Source organism: Nicotiana tabacum, chromosome 4, assembly GCF_000715075.1.
Source record: "Nicotiana tabacum cultivar K326 chromosome 4, ASM71507v2, whole genome shotgun sequence".
Classification (NCBI taxonomy): domain Eukaryota; kingdom Viridiplantae; phylum Streptophyta; class Magnoliopsida; order Solanales; family Solanaceae; genus Nicotiana; species Nicotiana tabacum.
The window spans coordinates 54,395,838-54,419,814 of record NC_134083.1 but is presented as its reverse complement, the minus strand read 5'-3'; the positions used below and the strand labels follow the sequence as shown (position 1 = coordinate 54,419,814).

General features: G+C 35.7%; 2 protein-coding genes across 16 annotated transcripts; both read right to left on the bottom strand.

Moving 5' to 3' along the window:
- Positions 1-285: 285 nt before the first annotated feature.
- LOC107804697 (uncharacterized) lies at positions 286-6,998 on the bottom strand. The gene is made up of 5 exons (XM_016628629.2): positions 6,841-6,998; positions 5,735-5,873; positions 2,350-2,449; positions 745-828; positions 286-607 (listed from the first exon to the last, which is right to left on the bottom strand). Exons 1-5 carry the CDS (start codon positions 6,872-6,874, stop codon positions 476-478), a joined length of 489 nt encoding a protein of 162 aa, XP_016484115.1. The 5' UTR covers positions 6,875-6,998; the 3' UTR covers positions 286-475.
- Positions 6,999-10,784: 3,786 nt separating this feature from the next.
- LOC107804692 (ASI1-immunoprecipitated protein 2) lies at positions 10,785-22,092 on the bottom strand. 15 transcript variants are annotated; one of them, XM_075251867.1, is made up of 13 exons: positions 21,444-22,092; positions 20,877-20,954; positions 19,786-19,954; positions 19,085-19,596; positions 17,867-17,952; positions 17,693-17,784; positions 17,315-17,620; positions 16,681-17,175; positions 15,759-16,554; positions 15,405-15,635; positions 15,171-15,295; positions 14,233-14,615; positions 10,785-12,186 (listed from the first exon to the last, which is right to left on the bottom strand). In XM_075251867.1, exons 1-13 carry the CDS (start codon positions 21,513-21,515, stop codon positions 11,086-11,088), a joined length of 4,446 nt encoding a protein of 1,481 aa, XP_075107968.1. In that variant the 5' UTR covers positions 21,516-22,092; the 3' UTR covers positions 10,785-11,085. The 15 variants fall into 15 exon arrangements, with proteins under 15 accessions (XP_075107968.1, XP_075107972.1, XP_075107967.1 ...); XM_075251871.1 differs by having other exon boundaries at positions 20,864-20,954; positions 21,444-21,714; XM_075251866.1 differs by having other exon boundaries at positions 19,085-19,635; positions 21,444-21,694.
- Between the last annotated feature and the right edge of the window lie 1,885 nt (positions 22,093-23,977).

Here is a 23,977-nt window from a genome sequence, read left to right as displayed (position 1 = left end):
AAGGGTAATATCAAGTGAGGTAATTTTGCTTCAATTCTTTGGGCATCGGATGTTAAATATGGCAAATATTGGTTTGGCTATCAGCATTAGTAGCAAATATCGAAGTTCAGTATGTGAAAATGCCAGCGAATTCATGGAATACCGACTTGAGGTTGAGAACTATTTCAAGTAAAATAATGATTTTCAACCACAATTTTCAACTTCCAAATCTCCATTTTAAACTTCAATTTCAAATCCTTTTTCTCTTTTCCAACTTCAATCAAATATTATCAAGAACTTCAGCTCTGGAAATTTATGCTCTGTTTTCTTTCTTTAATGTTCCAGAATTAAACCTCCAAAAGATTCAAAAAGACGATAAAAGTCTGGTAAGACTAGAAAATTCATGATCCGTCTAAAATATACCACATAATTTCAGTAGCCCCATATTTCCACCTCTGTATAATCCTATGATCATTAGGGGGGATAAAACCAGTTCTCACATGGTAGCTTCTTCTGGATCAGTCTCAACAGGTGGAGGCATTTTGTTTCCACCTCTCAACCGCGAAGATACTTTGTCAATGGCACTATTCAGTTGATCCAACTTTTTGTTCAATGTCTGCCTAGTTTTCTGCATACAAGTAATTAGAACAAAATTATAATCCTATCAGCCAATTTAGCAGAAAAGTACTACTCGGATACAGAACTGTAAGCCTACAAGCATATACTTAAGAAAGACCTAATAATGCAAAGAAGTATTAATATCACCTCTAAACCTTCATCATAATGGTATATTGGTCGTTTGGCTCTCCGAAAACCATATTCATCTTCATTGAGCAATGACCTCCGTATCTAATATCAGAAGTCAGTGAAAAGAAAACAGAAAACTATATAAGCAAACAAAATACAATAACACTTGAGGAAAATGAAGAAATATTCATTTCATACAGTTGCATCTTTAGGCTAATAAAGAAAGGGTGACGAGAGACGAAAAAGTATCAAACATAAATATAATAGTGCTCTATGTGATCATACATGTAAGCCGTCTTCACAATTCAGAAAACTCGTACTTCATAGGAACCCCTTACGAAAGGTAAATCCAACTAACGTGTATAGTAAAGTTGAAAATTAGCTTTCCAAAAAGGGCAATACTGCATCAACGAAATAGTAGCCTTGACTCTAGGACTCTATGAATTAGCAACAATTTCTGTACTGAAAAGGAGAAATTTAGGTTGGTCTTAAAAATATTGGTACCCATTGCAGAGAGCTGCCTATAGAAGCAGATTATTTTTATCTCCTTTGCAATCACAACAAATCCTCCTTGATGTCCTCCAACATCCTATTTTAGCAGTTTAAATGCACATTCCAATACACATTAAGATAGATGCATGGTAAATATATTAAGACATATTTACACGATAAACTTGCTGATTTTCTTATTCATTAAATTCAATGGGCATTTAGAGATGAAAACCAGAGAGTTCAAAGCCAATGCTCATCAACCAGTGCCATGCAATCTTTCTTTTTAGCTCTAATCCTAATAACTTTAGATGTTCTAGCCTTCGAAATTCAGGAAATACATCAAAATGATTATGAAAACACTCAACCAAGTGTTTCAAAATGGAGAAATTTCATTCTCTTCCTCCAATTCCTGGGCTACCAACTCAGTCTTGAAAAGATAAACTTACTGATCTTTAATTTGTTTAAAAACTGCTAAATAAGAGACGAATCACTTCACTAACAAACTGGAGTATTGCAGATTCCACATACTTATATCAAAAAGAGAAAAGCTTTGGAAAAGGAAAATGAAAGAAGAAGAAGAAGAAGAAGAGCCATCCATGCAGCATACTCTGATGCTGCTCACAAAGACGCATCTCCCGTGATTGCACATATTATATTAAAACTGGGTAGATAACCACATAAATAGAGCATAAACTCAAGTCCAACAAGAAATAGAAAGAGCTGTAACCCCCCCAAGAAAAAAAGAAAGAAAAGGCCGGAGCAAACAATGAATATTAAACTACAGACATGACTCAATATACTAAGAAACTCGTCAGTTTTTTCTATTTTAAAATCTAGCCTGAATATGTTCTGTTAACCAGAGATGATAGACCAAAAATATATTGCATCATATGCACCTTCCTGGAGCTTGTATGTGGTTTTATTGAAAGATAACTAACCATATCCCGCTCAAAACAATAGCTGCCACATGCTTCATTATCAAAAAAAAAAAACCCACAGAAATCCTAGTATGGGCGCACACATACTCAGCAGGAAACAAGTCAGTCAACAACATGTAACCATACCTAACAGGCTCATCAGTGTTGTGGAATCAAACATCAACTTGATACCAAGAGACAACACTATACTTACCTGTGGAGCAAATATATAGCCAAGCGTTCCAAATATTGCACCTCCCAAAAGCAAACCAGCAACAAAATCACCACCACTGCCACCTCCACCTCTTCGATCACTGAATGCAACAGGCAAAATTGAAAATATGAATCGAGCATACATGGATGGATAGATAAGTCAGAAATTGTAACCCCTTCATATGATTGGATAAGTAACTAAAAGGCATTGAAGGAAAATGATTCAGCAATATCATGTGCAGATAGGCTGTATTTGTCATTGCCAATCTAAACAGGAAATGTGCCGTCACTACTTCCTTACCTGGTTAACCCACTTTTAAATCTGGGATCATAAAAACTATAGTTTCTTTCTTTATTTTTAATTTTTTTCTGAAGTACATCATAAGTTAATAGGCTACAGATGAATTCAGAAGAACGTTAATAGGCTACAGATGAATTCAGAAGAACAATAGAAAAAATTAAAAGAATAGGCATGGAGCAATTTTCTCTACTTCGACCGGAAATAAGCAAAAACTCGATACTTTCACAAACAAATGCCCCAGTGAAAAGTAAGCTTCTAAATGTAACTTTTGCGGTGATATTGCTTCTTTATCTTTATCTAGAGTAATAGAGCCCTAGCAATAATAGTACCTTCCTTGGTGTCTCCTAAATGTCTAAAGCAACTCAACTTCTAGCCTTCTTTACCTAAAAAGTGACAGGAATAAATTTGGAGAATCCTACTCAAAGCCGATTTAAAGTTCAGCCACCAAGGCAAGTTTCCAAATCATCAGCTTCTACCTCTTGCACTCTATCTCAGGTCACACCTTCAAGAGCTCTTATCTCTCCCAATTTATCAGTCATCATCATCTGCCATCTCCAGTTAATTGATTCAATTTTGATTAAAGGATAAGAAATCTACCTAGAACTGGTAGCTCCACGCAAATTCAGAATCCATGGAAACTTCAATCAAACAGGTCTAGAATTGTTCTTTCACAAAGTCTCCTATCCCATTATATGGATCTGGCTGATGTCTTACATCATTTCATAATGATCTCACAGTTGAATGTTTATAGCAAATTTTTATCCTCGATGTAGCATATATGTGAATGAATCTACTGTCCGTCTTGGCTAATTAATTTGAAAAAAAGGGCACAAGAGAAAAGCTTCCATTGAAGAAAATGATCAACACTTCCAGTGGCCCAACGATGTCGAGGACATGACCCTGATGGATAGGATATGTTATGCATAATCACAACTCACAAACAATTACTGTTGGAAAGTTATGCATTTCAAATGTAACAAGCTCGGCTTCCTTTTCTTTCTAAACCATCATGCCAGCCTAAACAAGGTCCAATAAGATTTTGGAGTGATATCAAAGTTGAAAAAGATTTCCATTTTCCTTCTAATGCAAATAACAATAGCAACAACAACATTGAAGAAAACAATTAATCCTGTAAAGAGAATAAATAAAGGCACGACACCTATGCAGATGCATTAAAGCTGCACTGCTTATATAAAAGCTCCTTTTGTTAATAAAGTGATTCAGAAATTGAAAGTTCCTTTGGTTCCACAGAAAGAAGCTTTTTGATCTCAAAAGATGGGTCAGCCAAAGCATTTACTTTGGATGCTTGATAACAATGGGCCATGCATCAAATTGTGTCAAAATTGTTGTTTTTGTAAGGACCATCTGATTATCCTTAAACTGAGAGAAAACAGATCCTTAAACTGAGAGAAAACAGATTCCAAATTTCAGTACAGTAAAGATTAATGGGACATATTTATTTCACTCTCCAGCTGAAAAGGATTTGGGTTGTCTATTGGACCTATGCAATTAATTCATCATCTGGTTTTCGAATATAAGTAAGCATACCTAAGGAAAGACCTTAACTCATTCGACTTCTAAAGGTACCAGTGAGGTCTGACTATGATTGAAGATTGAAGCATACTGCTAGAAAACCAACACAGAGAGACTTATTCACATTATGTGCTTGAAAGAATCTTTTCTCCATTATCCATTTGAGGTATGTAAAAGCAATCAATGCTGCAAAAATCGGAGACATAATCGGGCTCTGTTAAATTGACATTTAATGTGGAACCACCTATATATTTTCAGAAAGGGCGCCTACTGCTTTCTATCATGTGAGTCCATTAAAGGCAGATATAAGAGGGAACTATTCAATCAGAAGTTCTGCAAACACGGAAGATGGAAAGTGACCTTTGCAGAATGCAGTATAAGTGTTGGGAGAAAAAGAGTACTGCACCATTCCAGTTAGGAATTTGTTCTGATTCCCAGTTAGGGTGAGCAGTTGAGGGAGGCATCAAATACTGATGGTATAGACTTATCCTTTCAGAACTAGAACCTATGAGTAAAAAAAAAAAGAAAGGAACTGATTTGTCGAGAACGTACACCATTCGGTACTTGCAAATCTCCAAAGAGCTTATCGCACCTGCTGACATGAACAGTGTAATAGCAAGTAATGAGGAAGAATTACCGAGTAGAAGAAATCCAAATGCTCAAGTATCGTGGCTTTTCCATAACGGCGAAGCAAAAGGACTGGTGAGAACATTAACCAAAGTTCGAATACAGTAGCAACAAAATAGATAGCTGGAGAAAAAGATGTGCAAGGTGGAGACACAAAAAATTAAAGAGCGCAGAAAATTCTACCAGCTATGCCGGATGGGAAAGAGAAAAAGAAGTTTGTATTATATCGAAACAAAAGGAAAGTTACATCACTCTTTGTCACTTTGCGAATGTAAATGTGTTAATAAACTTTTGACTTCTGAGGTAAACAATCTAGAGGTGGATTACAAATACTGGTGCCAGGTAACTTTCTGCTGGAGATGTAATTCTGTCACTTTCCTATTATTCCGTAGATAGAAAGACCTGTTTACCACAAATCTAACGAAAGGCACCAGATGCTGCCCTCCATCTTTAAGGAAATTCAAACTTAAAGAGAACATGGCGAGAAGAGGCCCAACTTAAAACAGTCAAATTAGATCTATATGGTCGTAATTCAGGGCACCAAAAGAATCTGCAAAGTTATATAAGTATAAGAAAGGTCCCCTTGAAAGGAAGGAGACATTCATTTACATTTAGTATAAGCACATCCAGCTCTGGGGACTCCATCATTTGTTTTGAGAATGAGCTCTGGGGACTCCATCATACTCATAACAAAAAGTTATAGCAGAAGAATTGAAAAAAACTTGCTAGCCAGTCGTTCTTCTTCTTTATGAAAAGAAGTAACGGCTATTAACTATGTTTTTCCTTACCAATCATGAAGATCAAGCAAATAACTATGCATTAACCAGATTAAGAACAAATCGTCTCAATTCATTGAAAATAATCATCAACAGATTTGTTTCTTAATAAGTAGTGAGCAGGATATAAGCATACAAAAATGGAATACCTGTAGTCTGCACGAATAGACAACTTGGCAGCCTTTGTTCCCTGAGAGTTTGATTTTCTTTGAATAGCCACCATAGGTGTCTTGACAAACGAGGATGACTTTCCAGACCAAGCTTCGCATGCTTTGACATGAGTTGCACCTAATTTAGAAGGAAAAAGAAAAGTATCTCAAATGAAAACTCCCAATATCAAGCCAAACAAAAAAAAAAGTAAGTAAAATCACTAGCACAGTCAGAGATTCGTTGCCACGTTAATATACTATCACTTCACCAATTCAACAAGAGTTGCTTGGCAATCTCTTCAATCATACAGTATTACCAGAAAAGGATATTTAAAAGAATGTTCTTTTCGGAGATTCTTTCAATTCCTGGAAACTCCAAAGATGCAATTATAAAGTACAAGGAGAGGGCAAGACGCCAAGAGAACATAACTTTGAAGGAGGAAAATCACTAGATTCTCATGAGAATCAACACTCAGGCATCTCCATTTGTCCTAGACAGAAACCCTAAATTTATGATTCTGAACCTTATAGAGTTAAACTTTCATTCCTTTAGCTCTAATTAAAGCTTTTATTTTTCTGATGAAGCAATGCTTAGCTCTAATTAAAGCTTGTAAACTCCACAAACGAAACCAAGGGACATAGAAAGGACAGACAATAAAATAGAGGTGTGTCACTGGTCAGATGGAGTGTTTTCTAATGCATTTGCACTACTAACACGTCAAGTATTTTTAGTAATATGAGAATATAAGTTTCGCAATAAACTCCGCCAGGAAAGTTACATGAAGACTCTAAAGCTAATCGAATTTAAAGAATCAGGAAATAATGTAACGAGAAACACAATCTGAAGGAAAAATTCTCTACAACTGATCAGAAATAATTACAGTTTTAATCACAGCGAAAGATCCACACAATAAAATAGAGAAATTCAGAGACAGGTAAGGTCATAATTATAGATTAATTCCTTGATGGTTGATTCGAAGCTACTACAGCCCATTCTGAAATCTTATCCGAAAATAACCAGACAAAAAAAAAGTATCATCATTTCCGTAATATTAGCAATGGTAATTAAAACTAGAAAAGGAGAAGAAAAGTCGAGCGGGTGGTACCTGACAACGAAAATGAGGCAGCGCCGGTCGCCATAAGAGGAGAAAAAGAGAGACGAGGCTGAGCCGTAAGTAGATGCAAAGAGTGAAGAAAATGAAGATTTTGTGTTTTCTATTTAGAGAGATAAGAGTAAAAGCTGTTTCTTTATTATTAAAAAGAGAGTAGATAATATACTTTATATATGATGCAAAGCAATCCAAATAAGCCATTTTCAAAATAACAGATAAAAACCAACGAACTATGTCCATTACAAATAAAACAATATAACACGAAAATAGAGGAATTGGAAAAGAAATGTTTTCTCAGAAAATATGCAAAAAGCTCCAAATTTGATTATATGGTTCAAACTTTGTTTTATGCTGGCAAAACTACTAGTAATATGCTAATTTTTCTTATACCCTAAGTATGGGAAATTGTAAGGGAATAAATTTGAGTATCACCTAAGGACTAATTTCAACACATTCAAACATTAATCATTCTTCATTATTTTTAGTTTTATTGAGTATTCATACGGTCGATCCCAAATTATTTAAGATTTAAGGCATAATTATTATTGTATCTTTTACTTTTAAAAAAATGGAACACCAAATAATAACACTAAAGGCAAAGGCCAATGCTAGAAGATGCAATTAGGATAGGAAGAATATAGAGAGTCTATTACTCAAATGGTTACTTAACTATTCGAAATTATCTACCAAAGTCATCTTTCTTTCGTTTGTAACAACAAAGTCACTTAACTATGTCAATACCACTCAGAAGGTCACTCATCAAATACCTATTTTAACCTCTAGGTTATCAACTTTTATCTTCTTTATTTAATTATTTTAGCTTTCTAATATAATATTTTTTTCTCTTTTTAATTTATATTATGGACTTACCTTAGAATAAATAAATTTTATTTATAATTAAAAAAATAAAATAGTATTTAAGCATATACAGTGTTGGAATAATAAAATATTGAGCATAATAGAAAGTTAATTAGAATAATTTGTTTGTAATAATAATTTTGAAATTAACAAAAAAAACTCAAAAATTTATTTACATAATTGAGAATGAAAGAAAATAAAGTTTTAAAATATATATTCCATGCACGTACTATAGAAAATAATTATTTAAAATAAAAGTATTTTTGTAATATACATTACATATTCTTGATTATTATACTCAATTATATTATTATTTCGATATTATAATGCTAGAAAAATAATTTTTTATTTTTTATTTTTAAAAAAAATATTTTAGTTATATAGGTAAGTCCATAATGTTGATTAAAAAGAGAGAAAATTATAATATTAAAAAGGCAAAAAAAATAGAAGATAAAAGTTGATAATTTAGATGGTAAAATAGGTATTTGGCGATCAAAAGTTTGATAAATCTGGTTGAGTGACCTTCTGAGTGTTATAGGCATAGTTAAGTGACTTTGCTGTTACAAATGAAAGAAAAATGACTTTGATAGATAATTTCGAAAAGTTGAGTGACCATACGAGTAATTGACTCGAATATAGGACAGCAATCTCATGTTGCCACTATAGTAATAATCATATATTAATACAAGAAATAGTCAACCGAATGAATTTTAATCATAAGAAATTCCCATCAAATTGGTCACCAAGCAATAGTTTTTTCTTCTTCTATTTTTAGGGTTATGACTTATGACCTAGCTTTTAATTAGGTTCCCTTTTTTAAAAGAAAAATAAAATAGAAAAGTGAACATAGTTCATATCGCCTACTTCTTCACCGTCTACTAGTGATTGTATTGTAGTGTTATTATCAGGACACTCCATTTTTTAGTCCGCCCTTTACGACAATATTACGCATTAATTCCAAATTCATTGGAATAGATTATATGCATACATCTTTCGGAAAAAGGTCCAAATATGCCCTTATACTATACGAAATTGAGCACATTTGTCCTTCGTTAATACTTTAGCTCAAATATGCCCTTACCGTCACATGATTGGTCCATATATGCCCTTCAAGCTACATAGTTGGCCTATATATGCCCTTTTCGAAACGGAATCCACCCAAACTAATTAGCTCTTTCGTCAATTGTATTAATGTGTATTACAAACACTATTTTCTTTTTATTAGTACTTTTTTTCTTTACCTTTCTCTTTTCTTTCTTCTTTTTTTCTTTTCTTCTCTTTTTCCGTTCCCTTTTTGTTTCTCCCTTATCCGATTTCCTCGATTAATGATGTCTTCTCCATTTTTATCACCAATTTCACTTGACAAAACTCATGAATTCCAATTACTAAGAAAATTCTCCCATAAGAATATTTTTATAGATCATATGTTTGTCAAGTTTTTAAAAAATTTAACAAAGTAAGATTGAAATAATATTTATGTAACAAAAAATCCGAAAATCCAACAAAATCGAACAATCCAAACCGATATAATTGGTTTGGTTTGATTTTGATAAAAATCGAACCAACCCGTTCCATGTACACCCCTAATCTACATAGTTAATAAAAAAAAATAGAAAATGTCCAGCTGAAAAAAGACTAACAACTCAAATTTATAACACTACAACTTGAACTCTAGGCTTTTAATCATTAAGTTATCTTTCTGAAAACAATTTAAATATTTTGGTCTTTTGAGTATTGTTAAAGGTTGAGATATTTTTATTATTTTAAAGTTTAAATCATAATTTTTGGAACAATTTAATTTCGTTTATTTATTATTTTAAAGTTTAAACCATAATTTTTGGAATAATTTAATTTCGTTTATTTAGAGGGCCAGTGAAATTGAAATTTTATTACCTTATGGGAGAATTTTCTTAGTAATTGGAATTCATGAGTTTTGTCAAGTGAAATTGGTGATGAAAATGGAGAAGACAACACTAATGGAGGAAATCGGATAAGGGAGAAAAAAAAAGGAAAAAAAAAAGAGAAGAAAGAAAAGAGAAAGGTAAAGAAAAAAGTACTAATAAAAAGGAAATAGTGTTTGTAATACACATTTTAATACAATTAAAGAAAGAGCTAATTAGTTTGGGTGAATTCCGTTTCGAAAAGGGCATATATGGGCCAACTGTGTAACTCTAAGGGCATATATGGACCAACTATGTGACGGTAAGGGCATATTTGAGCTAAAGTATTAACGAAGGGCAAACATACTCAATTTCGTATAGTACAAGGGCATATTTGGACCTTTGCCCTGCATCTTTTAACGTGTGCTGTTTCTTCTATCTTCAAGGAAAAAGCAACAAAATATTTGTAAAAAATTTCTATCTCAAAAAGAGCGACCAAATCTGTAGTACGAGAACCTGACCATCCAATTTTGAATGCGCAAGTCCTTCAAGTGCTCTACTTGTTTGACACTAATTCCTACAACATTTTTCGCACTTAATTCACGTGCAGCTATAGAACTTTTCACATAATAATAATAATAATAATAAAGTGACGAAATTATTTGTTATCACATTAATGAAATTGTACTTTGTAATGCTTGAGTCTAAATCATTTAGTAAATAAATGACGGGAAAATCAAATATCCACACTTCTTTTTGTTTTCAAATTTCGAAGATTTTGAGACGGTGTTATGTCAAATTTCATTGTGCGAGCTAGAAACTATAATCCAGAGATTACTCCAGCCCAAAATTAGTATACTCCATCTGTAATAGCCTCAATAAGGAATTATAAAAACAATTCTTGTAGTAGGCGTTTCATATCTTGCGTCTATAGTTTCACTGTTATGATCGATGAATGTATTAAACAACCAAACCTGCATATGGTGAATGAAACTAACATACATTAGTGCAACCCTGTGTTAATGCGACAGAATAACCATACTGAATCACTAGGTGCCAACATAATCAACAATTAAGCAGCATTAACTCTATCATTATCCATCCCCACAAACATTTGGGCCATCATCGCAACTTGCACACTCGTTGAATGTCTTAAAGCAATTAAACCCACTTGCAGAAGTTCATTAGGTGAAAATCCTCTTCAGAAAGCCAGAAACTGCGTTTATTCATAAAAGGAGGTCACTGGGAGATGATTCATAATTAAAAGAAATAACACTGAAGCAGCGCGGAAATGTTAACTTTTCTATGGTACCAGAGCCCATAACGGCTAATATCCTCTTTATATTTACAAAGGGCCGTCACTCTGCACTTGCAAGCTAAATAAAAATTGAGACCAGAAACACCTAACAAAATTATAAACCCTGTATCCTTATGAACATGTTGTAAACCTACCGCATCCATGTGAATAACTATAATGTACACCGTTATTGGTAATCTCACCCTACTTGTTGCCAAGCCCCCCAAAGAAAAGCAGAGGTGTATTACCTCGTCTTGTTTCAGGCATTGCCTGCTCATTTTGTGAAACAGAACCTTTTTGCTGTTCCTTTTCTGGGAAAGGAAATGAAAGAGAAAGGGAGAGAGAAGCAGAGACATCCTCCACCTCCTCCACTCTAATTGCTTCCTTAGCTGAAGAAGGGTCCTGAATGACTCTCTTGTCTACTTTCCCAACTAAAAAGGGTGGGATTCCCTGAGTCAGCAAATGAGTCTCAGCACCTTGGTCTTGAATGATTTTCTTGTCTACTTTCCCAACTAAAAAGGGTGGGATTCCCTGTGTCAGTGAATTTGACTCACCACCTAACGCTAGCTCAAGATTAGGGACTCTATCACTAAGCCGATCATTATCTGAATGATGCCTTTGCCAAGGCACTGAGCTAGCCTCAACAGGATGTGGATCAACAGGGAAGAAATATCTTGCAGCATTCCCTGAGCACTCCGGGATAGCTGCTTTACTCAGAGCTTCATCACACCCTGTATCCGGAAGATAGGGTCCATAAGAGGAACCATGCATCCGTGACAAAAAATCATCACTGGAACAACTAGTTTGCTCGCTATTACCATATGATCCACCAATACTAGTCTTCAATTTTTTGTCGTAGTGTGCCTTTTCAACTACAATGTCATTATCATTAAAACTTCGGGTTGCCAAATTAACTCCAGAGTCGACAGATTGCATCACTGTCTCCACAGAACGTGGACGTTTCAGGTGGTTCAGCATATCACTATTAAGCACCTTCCGTGTTGGTTCAGTAGTTGCACTTCCGCTCGTTTCAGATGCTTCTTCATCCTTATACTCATCCTCCAGATTTATCTCAAATTTCCTACCATTTTTGCTACAGAAGCCCCTCTCAGTGCTGCCCATATAAGCTTTCTCCTGCATACGGCCTGGAGCTTCATCAACAGAATGGAATGGCCTCTGTCTATCAACTAAAGAACCACATTCCATTGGCACTGGTTCAGTTGTACTAACATTTGCCCAAGTATTGGCAGCTGGAGTAGAACTACTTTGCAATTCCGATTTGCATTCCTGTCCAGCATCTCCAACCTAAAAGAGTGTTAATGATGTGCATTAGGAACAAGCTGCAGCAACGTAAATGAACTAGTTTTTAAGCAACAGAGTAAGGGAAAATCTTCCGAATAAACATTCAAGGAATGAAAACAGGGAGCCCCCCCACCCCCACACCCACCCAAGCCACTGGTTGCAGGCTTAGGATGAACATTTTGCACAAGTTGATCCCACTAGGTAAAGGCAATAAATCAAGCCACTAGAAGAATTTTAAAAGGCGGGTGAGCAATACAAAACTGTGGACATGTTCCACTTGTGGTCCCTACAGGATGACCAGGGCCGTTGACCTAAAAGAGGCCAAATCTTTTGGACCAATTATGCTGCCAATAGGTATTGAGCCAGAAAAATAAAACCCATATAACTGCAGCATGAAGGATATATTAGACATGATTTTGATGAAAAGAAATTTGAGCTGACACTCACTACTAAGAAAAAAAGAAGCATAAGAAACATTTGTGAATAACAAGTTAAACCAACTACCATATCCACTACATAGCAGCAGGGTGACAATTAAGGGACAACTAGCTTGCGACAAGATAAACAACCATAGAGTTTTTCTTCTTTAGTTTCAATTGTTATTGAGAACTTCTTCCTAACTTCAATCCTAGCAAAAAATTGATTGATGGCGGGCCTCTAGTATAACCGTGACAACTAACTAGCAGGGAAGCATATTAAAACAGTGACAACGAAACACAAAAACTAAGGTTGACAGTATACACAAGAGAAGTAAATCAGATGTACTGACATGAGGAAGACAACATGCAAAAATAAGCTATGCCAAATCTAAGTGAATCGGGACAGTTGCAAAGCCTGAAATAATAGCCAATTACCTATTCCAACTTTGAGCATTAGATTTGAGCAACAAATGAATGATATGGACATAATAGCACATGGCACAACTCAACTATATCCTAAGCGTAAACAAATAGAAGTCCAAGATTTTTTCCCCATGAAGTCATAGATGAACCAAATAAAAGATTGAGGTAGAGACTCTCAGTGGGTCGCCCAAGCCAACTACAGTGTTTTGGGACATAATGAGACATTCAGAATACATCCATAAGTCTGGATATCAAGTCAAATGACTCAAGTGCTCTCAATGATCCTTACACCAGCCAAAAGAGAGGAAATGATACTAGCAAGAAATGCGCAAACCTAAAAGAAAAAGATATAAACTCTGAAAAATCAAGCCATAATGACACCATTACTTGAAGCAACAAATGCCAGAATTGGGCTGCATTTGGACTTTGAGTTGACATGTTTTTTTATCCTACCTTATTAAAAAAAAAATCAATATATGACATGTTATTTACAAACTAGAAAACTCAATGCTGACTAGGATTTGTTTGTAAGGTCACCAGTTCAACAGCAAAAACCCAGATTTGCAAGACCTTAACAACGAAACACAGAATAAGTACTTTTTCTTAAAGGCAAGAATTAAAAAACACAATAAGTACTGAATAGCAAGTCACTGAAGCAACCAAGCAGACAACATACTAGAGTCGCAAAAGGAACTCAAAGCAGCACTGGACTGGAACTATCTCTGTGAGTGTGTGTGCCTGTTTTTCTTTTCTTTTTTTGGGTTGGGTTGTTTGGGGGGGAGGAGTTGGGGCTGGCACTCTAGTGCAGGAGGAGGAGTTGGGGCTGCCACTCTAGTGCAACGTGTGTAACTGTGTATAAATAAATGAGTTTCAAATTCACACACTGACTCTTTCCAAATCTTGTTTAATAGGAAATTTTCTACTTCATTGCCTTGGGAATCCTTGCTCTCTCACTTCTCCTCTCAAGTTTTCTCCTATAAATGGAAGCATAACCTCCTTGTTCACATGTACCTAAAAAGCACATCCCAGATAGAAATAGAGGGTAAATACAAATGCCCCACCACCTAAGAAACCATATTGCATTCAAAAGACAATAAGCAGGAAACAACTAATCAAATTTGTTCTAGATGAAACTATTACAACACTGAACCATTGAACAGCGGTTGGCGAACCCCTCTATGCAAACATGATGAAGTTAAAACAGCACCTGGAAAATGCCATATCGTCTCCTCCCTGGGGAAGAATTCAAGTGGCTAGTTGGTACAATTCTGACGGAGCTAGGCTCCAGGTTCTCCACGTTTACGGCTACAGAGTCACCTTTGCACACTTGGGACGCTTTCGAATCAACATTTCCATTGACCATTGGACAACCAGACTCCTTTGAAGCAATTACCTCACCATCCATGGAAACATTATCACTCGTAGCATTGTCGACAGGGCCGAGACAATGTACATTCTCTGGAAAAGGCATGCTTGACTTTGGAATATCCTGGGGTACAGGAAATGGCTTTCCAGTTGCCTGCATATGTTGCACATAACTTGCCTTCTTTACCCTAAAGACACCCCATAGGAAGAACATCATATTCCACCCTGCATAAACAAGATGATCAGAATAAGCAAAAACAAAGAGCAACTTTCTCCATCTCATTTGCATTAAGTATCTTCCAGAGCATAAGTTTGCATTGATGCATGTGTTCAATTTCAACAACCTACGGATCATTCGTCACCACATGTGAATGAACTGAAATGCGCTGACCAGTATACCCACAATTGCATAGAAGCAAGTAAAGAGTAGCTAATGTAGCAAGCAGAAAAGCAGTATCTGCTTAAACAATAATTGAAAGGGAAGTATTCAGCAAATGCTGATAAAAGAAGTTACAGAAGTCGAGTTCTTCTATTTTTGGCATCGGAGTACAGGATCAGAAACTTCACAAAACCCTAATCCACCCATATCCAGTAACTCCGTATAGCAAAGCAAGGTAATAGAATGTGAATCAAGTCTGTCACAGTCCATTGAGCCTCATGCTTGACATATAATTACGAGATAATGCTTAAAAATATAAACTAGCTATGAATAACATTAAAAATGTCAAAGCACAGCATATATCAAGTTCAAGGAATCTCACAAAATGCAATCATCCTTACGTTGAGATTTTTCAGGAAGCCGGTTAGATGGGAATATCAGCAGCTCAACACCTTCAAGATTCGCTTTGAGAGCCATGTCATTCCTAATCATATTCTCCAGCAAAATTTTATAGCACCTCTCGTAGCTGAGACATTTTACAATATCATCAATTTCAGATCGAAAACCTAGATAATGCTGGTGGGACACCCGATTTATTGGAAGCAAGAAAGCTTAGGAGGAATAGCAAATTTTACCTCCCAATGTCTTTAGCAAAAAAGAACAGTGCAATATTATCTTCTGTAACACCATACTCCTGAAATTGTATTGGCCAAGTGCTCAATCGTGAAACCTCGTTAAAGAGGACCTTTTGAGGAAATTTGTTTACTGTGTCAAGAACTTTGGGTGATGCACAACTTGATAAATGAGCCTGAATTCCATCACATAAGTCAAGAGTTCTCCCACTCTTCTGAACCTCAAAAGCACCCCTGAACAAAAAGTATGCGTAAATAACTGCTTCTGAAATGCAATACAATCTCACAACTACAACCAATCATAAACCCCAAGGGAGAAACTATAACAAAAATTAAGATAAAAGGTGGACATCGTACTGCCATATATATTCATGCTCTGGAATTGCTGTCCTCGAAAGTATTGCGACTGCTGCTTGAGAATATCTATCTAAATCAACAAGTGAAGACTTTTCGTCAGATGGAAGAATAGGGACCGCATTCCCTGCTCTGCTAAGAGCTTCAGCGGGAAGCACTGACAGCTGCCTCATACTGCTGATTTCCTGTTTATAGGAGCCAGCCATAGAGTTCGATGAAACCCCATAGACTTCTTCATTAGTAGGTAAAATTCTTCTGCCACTCGAACCAGATAGTAGATCTTGAGCCATTGTTTCAGAATTTGTGTTTGACATAGCTAAATCATCAGACTGATCAAAAACCCTATTCTTACGGCAAATTCCAGGCTTCCTTAGCATAGCAGCCTCAATTGCAGCTTTCAGATCGCTGGTGCCATTTGGGGCCTCTCTAGAATTTTTTACAGCAGAAACATCAGAAGTGGATAAATCAGGCCCGTCAGCAGTGCAACTTTCTGTCAAGTGACCGCTTCCTTTACACCTCTGGCAGAAAAGTGACTTCGTACCAGTTCCACTGTGTTTTAAGCGTCTCCCAGAATTCTCCCTTATTCTCTCACCAACATTTTTTGTTTCCCTCTGCTGGGACACCCCATCTAACAGACCTTCGCCAGCGTTAGATGTTGGTCTCTCAGCAATATAAGAGTTCGACAAAGGATCACCCCTTGCATTACTCTGGTTAGGCCTCTGATCAGAGCTACTAATTTTATTGGCAGCGGAAACTCCAGTGGAGATGGATGTGAGTGATATCTGCTTCTTAGCTTCATCTGATTCACGTAGAGCAAAAGACACGTCATGAAAGGACTATTAAAAGTAAAAGGCTTTAACTCCCACCCCCTCGCCGAAAATTATGAGTAAAGGATTGAAATACAGAAGGCACAAAGCCACTCTACCTGAATGAACAGATACTTCTGGAGTCCTACGAGCAACAGCACCAGATGATTTCAATAATGACACAGGTTTGCTGTCAAGCTGACCTGGTCTAGAATCACAGTTATTACTTGAGGAAGAAAGTGGAGAAGGGTCACCTCGAAATGCTGATCTTTGCTCAGTTTTAGAAGGAACAGAAGTACCAGAAGAACGTTCTGATCTAAAAGAACTCTTCCTTTCAAATGGATTTCGTTCTTTTGTCTGCATTTGTCCTTTGTCCTGAGCAGGGGAAAACTTAGGGGATAACATCTTAACCTTTGCTTCAGAGACATTGTTGCGGCTTGTGCTTATGGATCTAAATGACATAGATTTGCTCATTGATCGGATCGAACTCTCTTTCGCATCAAGACCAGCAGATTCTCTAACCAATTTCTGCTTCGGCAGGAAACCTTCATCTACAAGTTGCACTTTTCGTTTTGCAGCCAGGGAACTGAAAGAATTAGACTTTGAAAAGGTACCTGCAGGTAGAAAAAAGAATCCAGCTTAATTAATAACGCAATACTATGAGCCGTACAAAGTGGCTAAAAGTTTAGAGAATTCAGAGAATCTCTTAGTAAGTGGAGAAGGTATGATCCAAGCCAATTTCGATAAAATTACCTCTAGCAGTTTGTAGTCGTGAACCCCACGCTGGAGTATCATGAACAGAAAGACCTCCAGAAGAGATCTGATTAATGGATTTCAACTTCCCCTTATCTGAGTTATTAAATGAACTTTCACGGGAAAGTGCAATAAGTCTGTTGGGACTTAGTGTTTTTGGTGATCCCGAAGCTGGCTCAAAGGCCTGCTTCTTTGCCACAGAAGAAACTTCACTATCATCCATACGCCTCTTGCCAGAAATTTTAGTATCAGAAGCTGTTTCCCCATCAACATCAGAAGGTTTTGCTTCCGTTTTTATTGTGACGCCTGTATCATCAATAGCAGTTTGTCCAGTAAGATAACTTTTTCTGTATCCATCAAACTTCACAGATTTATCACCTTTCCGATTTTTCATTTCCTCGTCAAATTTGCATTCCTCGCACATCCAATCCCCCTCTGGAACTTTTTGTAACATCTCCCGCATGCAATACCTAGGATAAAGCAACATTTTCATTAACCACAACACAAGGAACAAAAATGAACACACGGAGATAAAATGAATTAGATGCTTACGTATGTTCCGCACCATCTGTACACTTGCAACATATGGCAAGTAAATCCTCCCGACCAGCATCCCCACATATATCACAAACTTTCACCTGTAATTGGCGACAAAATTACACCGACAATTTCATAGAGGAAAAAGGAGGGTCTTCCCATACAAATTTACGAACTAGGAAGAAGTAACAACTACAAAATCCGCACAATAAGGCAGCATGATTTACCATACTAGAAAGACAAGACATGCCAAATTCATCACTTATGTGCATAAGAAAAGAGAAATGCGTGCCTCAATTAAAGATGGAAACAAAAGTCACATGCATAGCACTATTTCATGCATTGTAATTAGTAAAAGTATTGAGAAAACATCTTCCTGCTAAAGGAATTTCAGATGACACCTTAATTTATTAAACCTTTTTTGGCCAAAATGAATCTGGACGACTAATCTAAACAAACAAAGAACCAACGAAGCAGTTGTTGCAGATCAGGAACCGCTTGTTTTTTTAGTGTTCATATATAGAAGTTAATCGATTTGACCATCCATTTGAAGTGCAACTATTCATTAGTTTTCTGCTCAACAGTTTTTCCTTTGTTTTTTGAAGTAGCAGTTTTTCCTGTTTGATCTAATAATCCCTGTCTGATATACAGTGAGTGAGGTACTAACATCTTCAACAAAGAACCATAGAATTTGATATTGGCATTTCGCTCTACCAGCGTAAAAGTACTATTTTCTGTAAGCAAGTTAGAACTGTCTAACCCCATAGTAGGAATGATGCCCCCAATAAGTCATGCTCTAGTCATTCAATAGTCCTCCACCTCGACAGGCAAGATATGCCCAGCGCCAAATTAAACATAATCTATGGAGCTTAAGTGATTTCTGCATGTGACTGATGACAGGAAAGAAGATATGCAAATGGAAGATATGCAAATGCGTTTACATCTTCTAAAAATTTAGTTAGCTTCTTCAGTATCTAAAAACACGAAAGCATAAGATTTCTCACATTTCCTACTCTAGAAGTTAATCGCCCATAGTCTCCTAAGTCAGGTTGTGCAGCACACAGCAAAGGGTAATTAAACAAAATTCAATCACAACTGACTATCAGTTACAAATCATGTTGGTCTTGCCTGGGATTGATCTATTGGGATGAGCAAATTACTTGTTTAGAGGACAAAACAAACAAAAAGAAAAGGAGTATTCCAAGAAAAAATAGCAAAAGCATTCTTACTTACATCTTGCTCCTCAATGTCAGAATCCTCACTCCCATCCATTTGATGTGATTGTAGAGCATCCTTTGTATCAGACGAAACGGGTGATCCAACACTCTTTTGGTCATCCTTCTCAGGACAAGTATCAGCAGGTAGATCGCCAGAAGCTTCAGATGCCACATCATTCTTTCTTGATGAATGGTTATTTTCCAAATAGTCTCCTATACTATGTGCGTTTCTTGAAGATGTTTCCCCCATAGATGCCTTATTATTCGCCTCACCATTACTTTCATTTCGCCCACTATGGTCAATTGGACTATCATCTGCCTCATTTTTCACATGTACACATCCAGCAGAAGTTTGATTATTTATTGTTTTTCCACTAGAAGTACAAGAACACTGTAGACTTCTGTCTTCGCTCATCTTACTGGAGCTGGACAATTTATTAGCTTCGTCGGCTTTAACGACACATGATATATTGTCATCAAGGCCTTCAAGAGATTTGGGATCCTTTAACTTTGAAAACGCTGCACCATCTGAAGTAGCGGATGAAACATCAGAAGTCCTTGCATTTGCTTTAATTTCAGCATTTGCAGAAAAAGATAAGTTACTCGAACTAATGCGGATTGCACTGTTTATTTCACTACTCTGTCTAATTTCACATTTTCTCGTCTTATTAGAAGATGAAACATCATTGACAGAGAAACTTAAACTATTTATCATACCGGTTTCCCCGGAAAACTCATCAACTGTTGACTCCATGAGACTTTGACTAGTAGGAAAACAAGATGAGCAAGGAGTAGAACACACGTTACACGACCCGGAGACTAGTCTTCCACCAACACTCGGATTCCGAGGACACCGAATGGATTCCTTACTGACTTTAGTTGACACCTGAACACAACAGAGCATTTGAAAAGGAGTTTTGGTTGAGGGGAGGAATCAACAACAGGGAAACCTTGCTCAACAAAAAGAAATTAAGGCAAAAAAGGTGAGTCAAGCATACTAGGAAAAGATCCTTACACAAAAGCGCATACTAGAAAAGGCCTACTAACAAACTTTTAACATCTCAGGTATCTTAAATGGTATTAACTGAACAGGAGCACTCAGCACCCTTCTTTTTCTTAAAAACAAAAAGGGAGAATAAATAAGAACTGGCTAGTCCTTCACATTCAAAAGATCCCTCTTAACATTAGTCAAAAACAAAAGTACCTGTTACCAAATCCTAAGATCTCAGAGTCTAAGTATATTAAAAGAAAAGAATCAGCCCTTCCTTAATGAAATTATAACTGAATAACAAAAAAAAATAGTCCTTCCATTTCAAAAGTACTTCCCTTCCATTAGAAAGACTAACCCCTATGATTAACATTTTGTTCAGATATTGCCTATTCTAAAGGTCTGTTACCAAATACAGGAAAAAGATTCTCTCACATCCTTCCATTAGAAAGATAATGCAAAATGCTAGATTCAACCAGACACATTCTACTTGCACCACATTACACATTTCTGCTAAGTTGCTAACAGCTTGTAATTATCAATGATGCCATAATATAGCCCAAGAAATGGCAATGCTCTCCACAGTAAACAACCAAATTTCCGAAAAGCCAACAAAAAATATCTTAACAATGTTGTGAAGCATAATTCAGGGGAGTGTCAAACTCCAGGCGACTCCAGGATAAAAAAGAACTAAAACCCGCAATTTACATACATTTTCCAAACAAACTAATCGACAGCAAATAGGAAGTGAATGGTAATGGAAGAGAATAATGAGTCAGAAGAACGAGCACACAGCACGTAAATTACCCTGTAGTCTCACCGTATACGTCTGGGAGTTACATATAGGTTCATCAAACGGCCCTTGCATTCGATAGCTTCCTCTCAACACAGGGGTGATCTAAAAACGAATTAAATACACTATCAGTCAAAGCCAAATAGCATCATACAAAATCTAAAAACAACAGTACTGCAGCAAACAGATCGTGTAACATGCCAAAGCATAACAACTTCAATAACATAAACTGAACTGAATAAATCCCACAACTCCAGTATGCATATAGGAAGGAAATAATAAATTATAAAAAGTAAAAATTTGATTAATCGGAAACCCTAATCTTTACAGAACTGAAAAATCGTCTTCAAACAAGTATCAGGAACAAATCAACATTGAAATTTATCCACAAACGATGCTGTTCCATACTGATTCCGATTGAGATAAAAAAAAAAACGAAACTTTTGATTGATGCAACGATTTAGGAGGCAGTTAAAACTGAAAGACAAGGGCATCAATTGAAGCTATTATCTACTGATGAATTGATAGGATATAAGGCAAAAAAACACAGGAAGAAAACCCTAATTGAATTTTAAAAAAGGGCAAATGACGTGCCTTAGGTTGGGGGAGAGTGAAAGTCACATTGTACAAGTCATTGAGAGTTCGTTCCTTGTTGTGTTTAGACATCGCCGACAAGGAGACGATCGATTAAGATTAAGCATCCACCTTTGCCTTTGTTTGAGGATACCATTCAAACCGTAATTATCTCAACAATTCAACGCATGCAATGAACAAAAATAGCACAAAGAAAACCCCCAAAAATCCAAATGTGTATTATCCGTACCCTCTCTCTCTCTCTCTCTCTCTCTCTCTCTCGATATTGATTATATAGGTGGTAGCAAATGTTAATTTTGAAAGTCGTAAAGGGCGATTGTGCAAAACATGAAAAGAAAAATCCGAGAAAAATAAAATACTTACTATGTACAATCTAATTGGAGAATATATATCCTAATGTGTATTTTAATAGAAAAGGAAAATATTTGGGAGCTATAAATCTATGGCGGAGATTAGGAAGGTGTTTGAATGAACATTTGACGTGTTATTCGTTCAGTGAACAGTAACAACACGCACTGCCTTCTCTCTCTCTTTCTCACTCGCTTGCGGCGTACGAGCAAACACACACACACACAGTGGATTTGTTCGGTCTCGTTTATTTTCCCTCCTTACCAGCACGGACCACGCTACTATTACATTTTTATTGCTTGGAGATTGGAGCATGTGATAATACATTATTTGGTACCACATGTTTCCTTTTTTCCTTTTCTTTTCTTTTACTTTTTATTACATTGTTTTTCAAGAGGAGGAACAACATGATAATTGCAATGACATTGATTATCGTTTTAATAATATCCTAAAAGTTAATTGGCTTGTCTTTTCTCTTGCAAACGAATAATACGCAAGTTCACATTTTGGTTCAATTTATTTAGTTAAAAAATACTTAATCATTTGGTTCTAAGTATAAGTTCTTTTTCATGAGTTAGAGTTTAATTATGGTTTATTATTAAATAGATTATTTCGTACTTTTCTTAAATTGTTGGTGCAGTTATAGTCTGTTTAATAACTACAATATTTTACCTCATAATTTAATTTTAAATTTTGTATTTTTGCATCAAAAAAAGTGACACTATTTCACTTAACGTGAAATTTATGTGGTCCCAATCAATATTGATTTTGAGGTTATAAAAACATTAAATACTATGCAAGTCTTGCTTGTAGGATCCCATGTCGTCGTCGATGTGGTTTAATTTTGATTTTTAATTGAATCATCATTCATAAAATAAAATTTAACGTGCGTTATTGTTAAAATCTATGCTTTTGCTACTAGCTTGTCAACTAATCTATCATGTTTATATCGGAGCACCTTGACGTTATTGTAGTTATGGTAATAATTTTATATAAATCTAATTAAGATACGTTCATGATCCGTGAATTAGTATTTCAAATGCTAGCTACATTTATAGACATGTGTTATTATTATTGTTTAGGGCGTTAAGAGTCTTCAGACTAGGTCGGTTTTTTTATTTTTTATTTTTGGGGTTGAGAAACATATATTATTTTATAAACAAATACCAAAATGCATAATAAAAATGTCAGTAACGACATACCTCCCAAAGAAATCTATTGACAATAAGGCTACTATAAAAGTAGTTCGTAGCTGTTTGATGTCCATCCCAAGATCGGCGATCCTATTCTTAAATAAAAAGTTTAAAATAGTAAACTTAACATATAAATATTTTGGGCTCCGTTTTTACTCTTCCAACCAGTATCTAGTACTAGTAATTTCTCAGAGAGCTTAAAGGCAATTATGAAGTATGTCAAAATATAATTTTTGAAGTACACATGTATTCGTAATGAATGCTAAAATTTTTTAAAAAAAAAAATGCTTCAACATTTAATTTTAATGTTTGACTGGCCAATCAATGGAACACATTGATGGATTTTATATTTTATACTGTAAGGTATTAACTGCTCGTGTCATTTATGATTTATTATAACTTCAAATTATGACTTTTTCGTGCTTATACTAATATTTTCTGATTTTTTAGTCTTAGATGCAACTTGCTAGAAATAAGGGAAGACATAAATTTTTCAAATAAATTTTGAAGATTCCTTTAAAAAAAAATACTAGTTACAAGAGGCAATGGATCAATAGTATAGGGTGGGCAGGAGGGGAGCAAAGAAACAAGCAAATCAACTAAAATTGCATCAATTTATTAAAATATGGTATGCTATAAATGAATATTTACGATAAGAAATAAATCCTAATTATATTTTAGACTGATTGATCCTTTCAATCTAATTCATATCATGTCTTTCTTGGGAGCTAAAGGAGATGCATTTCAAGTAAATTAGTTAGTAGGTATGAGAGGATTAATGTCGGATCTTCGAATGCAGATGATCAAATTGTAGGGTGGGCAAGCGGGGAGCAAAGAAGCAAACAAATCGACAAAAATTACATCAACCCATTAAAATTGGTATGCTACAAGTGAATATTTGCCGCAAGAACTAAATTCTAATTTTATGTACTTGTCAATCCAATTCATATAATGTCTTTCTTGGGAACTAGAGGAAATACATTTTAGGTACAT